General features: G+C 34.3%; 1 protein-coding gene across 1 annotated transcript in view; it reads left to right on the top strand.

Annotated features, from left to right (window-relative positions):
• The window catches only part of LAMA2 (laminin subunit alpha 2), a 621,471-nt gene that overhangs the window by 403,465 nt on the left and 205,345 nt on the right, over positions 1 to 12,661 (top strand). The window contains exons 22-24 of the mRNA XM_045865518.3: positions 25 to 161; positions 10,634 to 10,870; positions 12,093 to 12,236. Coding sequence (XP_045721474.2) covers positions 25 to 161; positions 10,634 to 10,870; positions 12,093 to 12,236 — 518 coding nt within the window. The remainder of the gene's footprint in view (positions 1 to 24; positions 162 to 10,633; positions 10,871 to 12,092; positions 12,237 to 12,661) is intronic.

A 12,661-nucleotide genomic window follows, 5' to 3' on the forward strand; every position in this document is an offset into this window, starting at 1 on the left:
ATTTTTTCCCTTGCACCTGTGAAGCTTGTGACTGTTCCCATCTGGGAAATAATTGTGATCCCAAGACTGGTCAGTGCATTTGCCCTCCCAATACCATTGGAGAGAAATGTTCTAAATGTGCGCCTAGTACCTGGGGCCACAGCATCACCACTGGTTGTAAGGTGAGTTAATTGCTTTATTTTATCTGATCATGCTTTAAGAATTTTTTTTTATTTTGTTAAAGCTTTCTAGCTGGAGAAATCAAAAGCCGATATTATATTATAAATCAGTATAGAACTATCAGTATAGATTGACTGGAGATACTGATCATTATCTTCTATTTTACTTGTGGGAAATATGATGAAGTAAGTACACATTTGTGTATCTTCATTCATGATACCTACAAAAACAGAGGAAAAATTATAATAAAACCAGAAACAGCAGCAACTTCATACTGAAACCCAGTGAAATATCTGCAAAGTACAAGGAAATTAGGAACAAACTAAAGCAATTTGCCAAAAATCTACAGTAATTGCCCCAAATTATGAGTAGGTTTCAATTTTCAAGAAGCAGTTGAGAGGATTCTGTGGAGTTATATTAACAGCCTTTAGCTTGAAAGACTCCTCATTTTTCCCGTGGGACTACCATAGAAACTGGCGTGACCAGATTACATAATATATATTACATACATAGTAGCTATTGCAGTTATATTGGTGAGAGATCACAGAAGCGTGCACCCAGTCAGTGAGCCTCCATGAAGACAGAGGGAGTAGGCTGTTTTACTGCTGGAATGGCTTGGTAAACTCATAGATTTGAAGGCTAAGAAAGAGACGTCTTAAGGACGAGTCCTGGGTTTCGCTTTTCAGGAAATTACATGAGGGTATTATTTACTGCTAGAGGGATTATAGGAGACTCAGGTTCAGGTAGGAAAGGTGATGAGTTCAGGATTTTTGTCAGTGTTTTGTGAGATATTAATTAAATAAAATACAATTCACTCACTTAAAGCGATGAGTTTTGACCAGTGATTACAGTTGTGTAACCGGGCTTTTGGTCCCTTGTAGTCAACTTCCCCTCACCCCTCAATCAGCACCAGGAAACTACTATTTCTCCTTCTATCACCGTAGTTATGTTATTTCTACAAATTCATATAAATTGAGCCATACTGCATGTTGTCATTTGGGGTTTGTTTGTTTGTTTGTTTGGGGGATTATTTTTGGTCTGGCTTCCTGAGTATAATGCCTTTGTGATTCATGCATACTGTTGCATTATTATCGGTAGCTTGTTATTTTTAATTGTTTAATAATTTTACATTAGCTGATATGCTATGACTGGTTTGTTTATTTACCATTTAATGGGCATTTGGGTCGTTTCCAGTGTGGGGCTATTATGAATAATTTTGCTATGAACAGCAGTGTATAAGTCAAAAGCATAGGTAGAGATGTATGATTTCATTTCTCGTCACAAGCATACTCCACATCCTTCCCAACACTTAGGACTCTGACAAATTTTAAGCATTCAGTTGGGTATTTTTTTATATCTTTGCATTGCTTTAATGTCCAATGATACTGGGAATGATTTTATTTATTTACCATTGATGTATCTTCTTGGGTGAAGTGTCTATACAAATCTTTTCTATTTGGGGTTGTAAGTTTTCTCAGTAATGTGCTGTAAGTGTTCTTTATATATCCTAGATGCAAGTCTTTTAACATATATATGTTCTATAACTGTTTTCTCCCACTATACAGCTTGCATTTTATTCCCTCTCTAGTATCATCATCTAATTTTTATGAAGACTGTTTTTATTATCTTTTCCTTTCATGGCATCCTTTTTATTTTCTAAGAAATACATATTTGCTTAAGTCAAGATCTAAAGATACCTCTCCTATGTATTCTTCAAGAAGTTTTATAGTTTTGGCTTTTACATTTAGGTCCACATTCCATTTTCATTAATTTTTCTGTATGGTTTGAGGTAATGGTCAAATTTCATTTTTTAATGGATATCCAATTTTTCCAACATCATTTTTGAAAAGATTGTTCTTCTTCCCCATTGAATTACTTTGGTCAAAATAAAATGACCTTATATGTCCCTCATACATTTCTGAACTCTATTCTGTTTCGTTGATCTATGTCTATCCTTGGACTAACACAGTACTGTCTTGATCACTGCAGCTTTCTAGCATAGTGTAAAATCATGTGGTGTAAACTGCAATTGCTTTTCATTTCCAATACCTTTTGGGTTCATTAGATCTTTTGCATTTCCATATAAATTTTTAAAGCAGCTTATCAATTTCTTTATTAAAAGCCTCCTAGAATTTGATTGGGATTACATTGAATCTACAGGTCAATTTGGGAAAAATCAACATTTTCAGAATATTGCATCTTCCAATGTATGAATATGACATAATTTTTAATTTAATTTTCTATAATTTTTTTTTCTCAGCAATGTTTTATACTTTTTGGTGTGCAAGTCTTGTACGTGTTCTGTTAAATTTATCATTGTGTTTCATATTTTTTACAAAATGTTATTATTTGTTTCATTTCAATTTCCCATTGTTGCCAGCATAGAAAAATTCAATTATTTTTATATATTAATTTTCTATACTGCAAGCTTGCTAAGCTTATTCTAGTTACTTTTTGGTAGATTCATTAGGATTTTCTATGTAGACGATCATACCATCTGCAAATTGAGTTTTACTTCTTCCCTTCCAATCCATGTAACTTTTATTTCATTTTCTTGACATATTGGAGTAAAATGTTGACTTGCAGTGCTGGGAGCAAATATCCTTGCCTTATTCCTTACGTGAAGTAGAAGGCATTCAGGCTTTTATAATTCAGAATTTTGTTAGCTGTATTTTATTTACAGATGCTCTTTATCAGTTTGAGGATGTTCCTCATGTTCTTGGGTCTATTAAGTACTTTTATCAAGAATATATGTCCAATATTGTCAAATGCATTTTCTACATCTATTTAGATGATCGTATAATTTTTCTTTTTCAGCTGTTAATATGGTAAATCATATTAATTCATTTTCAAATGTTGACCCAACTTTACAATCCTCAGATAAATCCTGCTTGATCATGAGGGATTATCTACTTTAAATTATTTTAGATTATGTTTGCTAGCATTTTGTTAATGATCTCTGGTTCTCTGTTCATAGGAATATTGGTTCATAGTTTGGGGGTTTTTTGGTAGTTTTATTATCTAGTTTTGTTATTGGGGTATTGCTAGCCTCATGAAATAGATTGGGAAGTATTCCTTCCTCATAGTTTCTAAAGGAGTTTGCATAATCAATGAAAAACAATGAATACAAAAATACTTTAGAAAAAGACAATGAGGCCAAAAAAATGGTTCTTTGAAATTATTAATAAAGTTGGTAATACTCTAAGAAGATTGATCAAGAAAATAAGAAGAGAGGAAAGAAATAATCAAAATCAGAAATAAAGGACGGAACATCATGGGGATCCTGCATATGTTAAAAGAATAATATGAAAATAATATGAGCAGCTTTAATCAATGAATTTGATAACAAAAAATAACAATTCCTTCAGTTTGTTTACTTTGAGTTTAATTTTCTCTTTTGTTCCAAGTTTCTTAAAATGAAAGCTTAGATCATTGACTTGAGATTGCTCTTCTTTATTAATATAAGCATTTCATGTTATAAATATCCTTCCAGGCACTAATTTAGTTGCATCGCACACATTTTGATATGTTGTTTAAATTTTCATCGTTAAAATCTTCTTATTTATTTTATTATTTATTTGTGATACATTGATTATTTAGAAGTATATTGTATCTTTCTGTTATATCTGTATTATAATACATATAACATTTTGTATTGTTTCAGTTCTTTTGAATTTACATATTTGTTTTATGTCTCATAGTAGTGTCCATGTCGATTAATGTACTAGCAAACAATGCATATTCTGGTATCATTGGATGAAATCTTCTATAAAAGTCAGTTATCCCTAATGATTTTTACGCATACGTATTCTATCAATAACTGAGGGTGTTTATACTTATGATTAGTCTATTTTTTTCTTTCAGTTCTCTCAGGTTTTGATTCATGTATTTTGGATAGATAATACTAGGTGTATACTCACTTAGGATTATTATGTCTTTTTGAAAAGTTGATGCCTTTATTAATACGAAATGTCCCTCTTTATCCTGGGTAATGTTTCTTCTTCTGAAGAAAATTTTTTCTGATAATCATATAGCCATGGTTCGATCTTTCTTTTGATTGCTATTTGTCTGGTTTACATTTTTCCACACCATCATTAATTCCATCTCTTTTTAAATATTTTAATATGTTTCTTTTAGATAGAGTATATTTAAATCCTTGTTGTTGCTCTGATCTTAATTGAATTATTTAACACATTTCCATTTAATGTAATTATCAGTATGATTGTGTTGAGTCCACATTTTGCTGCTTGCTTTGCCTTATCTGCTCTTGCCTTCTTTTTTCTTCTTTTCTTGTCTTATTTTGGATTGAGTAATTTTTATAATTATATTTTATCTTCACATTTGACTTATTAACTATACCTATTTTATGTTTTTTGTCTTTGTCTAGGGATGTACATCTTAACTTTTCATAATGTATCTTAAAATAATAGTATACACTTTATATTAAGCATAGAGACCTTATAAGAGTAGACCTCTAATTCCCTTTTTATCCTTTGTCACTCCCTTTCTTGTCCTTTATGTTATTGTTGTCATACATTTTACTTCTCTATATTATGTATCCTACAATATAATCTTATGATTTTGATTTAAATAGTCAGTTATTTTAAATAAATAGCCAGTTTAAACCAGGCAAAAATGCTGCTTTTCTGTTTTTCCACACATGTATCAATTCCTGTGCTCTTCATTCCTTTGTGTACAAATTTCTGTTTCATATCTTGTTTCTTTTTCCATTAGATACATCGCTAATTATTACTATTGTTATTTCTAGTATTTCGGGTCTACTGACAATGATTCTTTCAGTTTTTTATGTTCAAAAACAGTATTTTTCCATCAGTTTTCAAAGATATTTTTTCTAGGTATAAAATCCTAAATCCTGATTTTTAACAATTTGATTATGCCATCTTTTTATGGTTTTCTTGTTTATTTCTCATGTGGTGAGTTAGACCTTTTGGATCTGTGGGATCACAGTTTTTATTAAATTTGGAAAATTTCCAGCCACTACTTCTTCAAATACTTTTCTGTTCTTTACCCCCATGTCTCCTTCTGGAACTCATTATGTATATGTTGCTCCACTTGGTATTTTTTCACAGCTGACTGAGATTCTGTTCATTCTTTCATTCTCATTTTTTCTGTATTATTTGTTTTTGATAGTTTCTATGGTTAAGTGTCCAAATCTACTGATATTTTTTTTCCTGCGGTGTCTAATCTGTTTTTAATCTAGTTGGTTGTATTTTTTTCATTTCAAATTTTTCATCTGGAAAAATTCCAGTTGGATATTTTTATATCTTTCATTTCTCTCCTCATTATATTCACATTTCCATTTATTCTCTAGAATATTTATATTTGTAAATACTAGCTTTTGCAATATGATTGCTAATTCTACCATTTCTTTTATTTCAATACTATTCCTAACGGTTGTTTTTCCTCCTGGTTATGAATCATATTTTGTTGCTTCTCTCCATGCCCAATAATTTTTATTTAGATGACAGGTGTACATTTTTCATTGTTGCATGTTGGCTGGCTTTCCTTGTATTCCTTTAAAGAGTATTGAACTTCATCTTGGCAAACAGATTAATTACTCAGTGATCATTTGGATCCTTTTAAGCCTTGCTTTTAAGTTTTTGGTAAGTTTAGTTTAGTTAGCGAGGGTCTAGAGCAGGCTTTAATCCAGGGGTCATTTAGCTCTACTACGAAGGGGCTAAGTGCATTGAGAACACTACCTAGTGCATTACTGTGTCTTTCTACTCTGGCTGTTGGGAATGTGAATTATTTCAAGCTTTCTGTGAGCTCTAGGAATTTTTTCAGGCTATGGCTTTCCAATGTTTTTTGTTTTTGTTTTTGTTTTTCCTCAGCCACATAGAATTTTATCCCATGCATACACAGATCAGTACTCTGCCAAAGATTCAAGCAGACCCTTCTGCAGATCTCTGGAATACTCTCTGTGTGTGACTTTCTCGTTTTTTAGACACATATTCTATTGGCCCCATAAATTTTATCTCAGCTTCTCCAAACTCTGTGTTTCTCAATCCAGCTATAGTGCTGGCTTTATTTGGGTTCCCCCTTTTTGGGTTGCAGCCTAGAAACTTCCTTCATGCCCTGCCTCATTTGCTTTCCTTCTCTCAGAAATCACAGTCCTGTGCTTCCTGACATCCACTGTCTGAAAATAATTGTTTCTTAGTTTTCATTTTTTAGTTTTTGGTTTTGTAGTTTAACAGTTTAAAAGAGAGAAGATAAACATGTAAGTGCTTTAAATAAAAGACTCTTTAAAAAGAAGGAATATTCTTTAGTATCAAATGCAACACAGAGGACGGACGAATAGGATTAGGGTTGACCGGTGTCCATTAAGAGCAATAAGGGCATTTTGATGTTAACGAGAGTCATTCCAATCAGTCACATTGGGTTGAGGAATATTAGAACATGATGGCCAGATGTGGCCTGTTTGACTCCACGGTAGTACCAAATAGAGATATAAACCATTTTTTCTGCTCACTTAGCACACATGCAGGGTCTAATCATCTTTACATATATGATAAGGCATTTGAATACACTGGCCCAGAATACATAATTTGGAGGAAAACAAGAGTATTGGTGATTGTTCAAGGACGTTCAGATATATGACTTCAATTAGTGGTATGATTAAATAAAAACTAGACAGGATATTCATTTTTCTAGTGCCAATGGCACTATTAAGTTTGAAATACATTTTTGGAAACAAAACAAAAACTTATCAAGAGTTCCAAAGCTTTTTGTGAGTATGAACAGTGCTATCCGTTTCCATGACTGACTTTTTACATTTTCAACTTTGAATCCAAGCATCTACCCATCCCTTGGACTCTTGAATAAACCCCAAGGAAACTTAAAAGGGTTCCATTCTATCCACAAAATCTTGTGATGTGGCCAAACTCTAATAATCTCCTGAAATTAAAGCTGATGTCTACTCTGGATATAAATCAAAATGGAATATAGACCAAGTTTCCTTAAAAAAAAAAAAAGTAGTTCTATGTTTGATACTATTATTTTTACTGGTCATTGAATAAACATTATGTTGATTGAAGTTGATTGAAAATTTTTGATTATTTGGAACCACTGTTCAAAATCTGAATTTCTGAATAGCTACACACTTCATCATTATGAACAATTACAAAAAAAATTCATAGAGTCCTCACAAATATTTATGAGCATATATTCTACTATTGAAAAAAATTGGATGATTATTATCTAAATGAACAGTGATTTGAGATTTATAGCTTCCTTTGTGCCATGGGTAATTTCTCTGTGCTGAAGTGTGAGCACACACATCATTTGAGATTTCACTGAAGTAGAATACAAAGCCTGCCACCTTTCACTAGCAGGGGAATAGTGCATAAATCCTCTATTGCTAAACAAACATTACATCTAATTATGATTTAAGTTTGATGTTGGCTATAGAACTATCTAAACATATGGTTAATGGTCCCTTTTATTCTCCACTATAACTTCCTAAATAAACTTCCTGATTTGGAAAGGCCCCAATGTCTACTTGGACTGTCATCTAGTCTTTAAGAATTAGTGCTTTGGTATTATATAATAAATTGGGTAGCAGACACTTCATATTTTAGTTAAAGGATAAGAATGTCTCATGAGACATTTTAAAATATATTACATGTATATAGTTTCTATAATATATCATAATTTTCTGTTTCTGATTATGGCCCATTTTATTTAAGTGAGTCAAGGAAAAATCATTTAAGTGAAAGAATTATTCTTTTTTTTAAGATTTTATTTATTTATTTATTTTAGAGAGAGAGAGAGAAAGAAAGAAAGACAGAGCAGGGGGAGGGAGAGGGACAAGCAAACTCTGCACTGAGCATGAAGCCTGACACGGGGCTCCATCCCACAACCTCATAGATCATGACCTGAGCCAAAATCAAGAGTCAGTTGCTTAACTGACTGAGCCACCAAGGCACCCCTAATTATTCTTATTTTGAAATCTCATTCTACATCTGATGTTCTTATAAGGATGAGTTACTTGGGGTGACAGCAATGGGTTATTCTATGCTTAGGAAACTATGTCCATGTTTATAATATAATAAATAATCATATTTTGGATCTTTGGGCTTAAAATAACTTTCAGTAGCATTTTTTTTAAACTGGATAGCAGTGAGGACAGAAAAATACTTACTCATAAAGACATCAAAAATAATAAGGCCTGATGATTACTTTAATATCAGAATCTGGGAAGATATTTCACCAAACATTTGGACAGGAAAGAGATGATAGATGGAAGCTGGTGATTGTACATCACATCCTAGAAAGAGTAGACTCATAAGTAAACTACTGTTGGGAAGAGCAGAGGCAAGAAGATCCCCAATAGTAGTGGATATAAGAATGAAGCTAAGCAATGAAAATGGGAGAAATGCAAAGGGGTATCCAGCCAGACTTGGATCTGGGAATTTGGCAGGTTGAAATGCATACAAGTCTGCTATAGAGCTATACAGATATAGATCTGAGAAGGATAATAAAACAGCACCAAAAAGAATCAGGTCATTGATGACATACAAACATTGCATGGTGGAAAACTCAGACACAAAGAAAGATGGTACCCACGTGGGTACCAAGTCAGGACTTACTTGGGCGACAGAAACCATAACAGTTTATTTAAACAGGGGAAGTAGAATATAAAGAATTGTTAACTGGTTAAAGGTAGTTAGTTACTGAAAAAGCATAAAGGAAGGATATAAGGGACCTGAAGTAACAGGTACAAAAGTAGCTACTATTTCTAGGCTGAGTGAGGGTAAACAGAGATTGTGGGCAAGTAGCTGATCTATAGATGCTGTCCACCATTATTTCAGGATATGAGCATACTGAAGCTACTTGTCATGGTCCGAGGATGTGTGCAGACCAAAGCTACTCAGAAAGCTGCCTGTGGGAAGAGAGTGGCCTGAGGGCACAGCTGCGATTCTTTCTGGGCTTCTGGGCTCTCATACTAAATAGTAAATGGTAATAATGACAATAGTAATGAAGAGCCAGAACCCAGGACAGAAGTGTCTTCCCACCACTGTGGCCTTATTAGGTTTCTCCAGGGCCCACTGTTGACTAAGCCTAACGTTCTGCTACCCAATCACAGAGAAATGTCTACATTGACATGATACCACAGTATCATAAAGCAGGACAAGGAGGGAGGGAATTTACAGCTCAGAGATAGTAGATTGATCATTGCCACTGCTGATCTCTGAAAATGACTTATTCCAAAATCCTAAATTGGCATTTTCATTAAATTGTAATGAGAGATGAGCTCTGTAAATCAAGAGCAGAAAGACTTAAAAGAAAGTAAGACAAAAAGACACAGTTTGAAACTGAGTGAGATGAAATAAATTATTGAAAATCAGCTAAAAATACAATAGTGTAATTAAAAATGCATTGGTAGCATATACATGCAATGGAATTTTCGCTGTTGACCACTGTAAAATGGTCAACAAATCTGAGAGGCAAGTAGGAAAATGGCTGTAGAGAACATTAGGATATCACAGGTCGGGCAGACTGACAAAAGCGGTGTACTTTAAAAATTGAAAGTGATCCTGAGGAAGCAAATGGGTAAATTAGGACAGAAGTAAATATCAAAAATAAATTTAAATAAAAAAATACTGTTGTTCTCAAACTGAAAGAACTCATCAGATTCCAGTAAATTAATTAAAAAGACTCAAACTTTTAAAAATTCTAACAAAATTTGGAATTTCATAAATAAAGAGAACAATCCTATGCATGCCTAGGAAGAAGAAAATAGGCTACCAGCAAAACACCTCAAATCAGGCTTGTCTGCAAAACAAAATGCTGGAAAACAACATCCTGGCTAGATGTCACTTCCCTGAATTCTCTTGATTTCCCCAAATCTGGTTTGGGGTTCTCTGTATGTTCAGAGACTTCTGTAGTTCTCCTATTAAATAATTCTTATTTTATCCTGATATATATATATATATATATATATATATATATATATATACACACACACACATGTATATATGTATATATATATATATATACATATATATATGTGTATATATATATACACTTGTCTCCCTCTGTTACATTGTGAGAGAAGTCTCTTTACAGCTTAATTTCTGTAAATTCTATAAAAATGAGATGATAAGGTAAAATGACTGTCTAAATTTCAATCTTCATAACAAAAAGTGGTTGAGAAAAACCCATACCTACCTCCTCCTTGCCACAAAAAGACAGAAAAAAACCCCACACATTTTCTTTCGTATTCAATAGGATTATGGTTTCTAGACACTCATCTATTTTAGTAAATGCAGGAAGCAATTTTAATGTTATGTTCATTGATGTTTCCCAAACGACTAAACTAGCACAATACAAAGCATATAATAGACACATGATGAATATGTGTTTAATGGAAGCATAGAAACACTCGAATTAAAATTTTAAGCTATTTCCCATGAAATGGTGTTAATGGTTGCTGTTTTTATCTCCTCCATAGGCTTGTAACTGCAGCACAGTGGGATCCTTGGATTTCCAATGTAATATAAACACGGGCCAATGCAGCTGTCACCCCAAATTCTCCGGTGCCAAATGTACAGAGTGCAACCGAGGCCACTGGAACTACCCTCACTGCAGGCCCTGCGAGTGCTTCCTGCCCGGGACTGACGACAGGACCTGTGACCCAGAGACTGAAAAGTGCTCCTGTGTTGATCAGACTGGGCAGTGCACCTGTAAGGTGTGTACTGCCGAAATACACTAAATGAAAACCTTCCCCGGGTTCTCTTTCCGTTGCTCACTTTTAACTTCATTCTTGCTTCACTACATTAAACAAAGAGACAAAAATTCATTGCCAGACACAATGTTTATTCATATATGTTCATTAGCATACAGATAAGCACTGCTCTTTAAGAACTTGTTTTTCACCCAAATCCAACTTTGTTTCCAGTTGATAGAGATGGTACATTTTTAATGGTAAAGTTAAATTTCTCTTTACATATTTGCTTTGCTTAAACAGGAATAATTTGGGAAGAAAAGAAATGACAGTTCTCTTAAACATCATCAGAGGAAAATCACAGCTAGATAATAAGGCTTCTAAAAAACCATTTCTCTTCAAATTAATCCACAGTCACTGTACACCGAAAAATATATTCGTTGCTGTGGAAGTTCAGTAAAATTTCATCACGTATAAACACTGACATAACAAACAGCGACTATGTGCAAAATCCAGCTCTCCTTAATATTGTTAAATGATGTAGAAAAACAGCCAATTAAAAAAGATAAGAGGGATTCTCCCCCACCTAGATATTTCTGAAAAATCAATCCCAGGATAAATGCTGTTAAGACTGTGTCAGAGGTAGCTTTTCAAGAAAAAAGTCTATGCAAAGAGGGACAGAGGACATAGGAAAATGAAATCCTGGGAGTGATTATTAAAATAGTCTTCAGAATTTAAGAAAATGGCAGCCCTTGCCATTGAAGTCCCCAGACAAAACACAAAGTCCAGTGCTGCATTATTACATACGATGATTACACACTGTGTTTAATATGCATTCCATGTGCTTATATACGCTACATAATGATAATTCTATAAGCCCTCTATTTTAACACCCTGCCTGTTTTTTACAACTTTGTATCACACCACTGTCTGGGAATCAGTGTTTCTGTTTTGCTTTTGAAATTCTCATGACTCTTTCATATTGTTCACAGCGGATATTAGGAAATGTGTTGCTTAGATTTTAAGACCAATGCACAGTAGCCTCTGCAATGTATTTATGTATAAATAAAGCCTTTTTTAGACTTCTGAAATCCTAACAAGGAAATTAACTACATATGCCATTTGAGATGTGAGTTTAATACTCAGTGTTCCTTTTTGGTTCATTAAGAAGAAGCATTACTCCTTCTCAAGTTGATTTCTCTCTTAACTTCATCATCGACCCTGAGGGACTCTCCTCTTCCTTCAGGTGAACGTAGAAGGTGTCCACTGTGATAGGTGCCGGCCGGGCACATTTGGACTTGATGCCAAGAACCCACTAGGCTGCAGCAACTGCTATTGTTTCGGGGTTACTACCCAGTGCTCTGAAGCAAAAGGCCTGATCCGTACGTGGGTGAGTAAGGAACCGCTGAGCCACGTCATGGTGTAATGTCAGTTCCTGCTGGTGTCCGTCAGCCAGGCACTGAGGGGGAGGAGGCAATGGTGAAACATTTAAGTAAGCTTTTCCCCTGTGCACATTTACAACTGGGGCCGTGTGACATTAGACAGTTGCGATAAATGCCTTTTATTTTCCCTCCTAAAAATAGCTCATTTATTGTTGATAAGGAAATAGATGCCCAGTGAGAAAGGGAGACGTTGTAACCGAAGCATTATGTTTGGGGGATGGGCAGCAGCTGCATTCTGGGGAGTGAGGGCACCAGAGCATGAATGCAGGCAGGTGCTAAGGCAGTCACGAGAACCAGGACTTGTTGCACGTTCACTCGAACCAGCCTTAGAGAATCGCTGCCTTTTAGGGTGGCAGCGTGTTCATTCTTACTT

Source organism: Mirounga angustirostris, unplaced genomic scaffold (genome assembly GCF_029215605.1).
Source record: "Mirounga angustirostris isolate CCGP_5_RB_7025 unplaced genomic scaffold, mMirAng1.0.hap1 SCAF_8, whole genome shotgun sequence".
In the NCBI taxonomy this organism is placed as follows: domain Eukaryota; kingdom Metazoa; phylum Chordata; class Mammalia; order Carnivora; family Phocidae; genus Mirounga; species Mirounga angustirostris.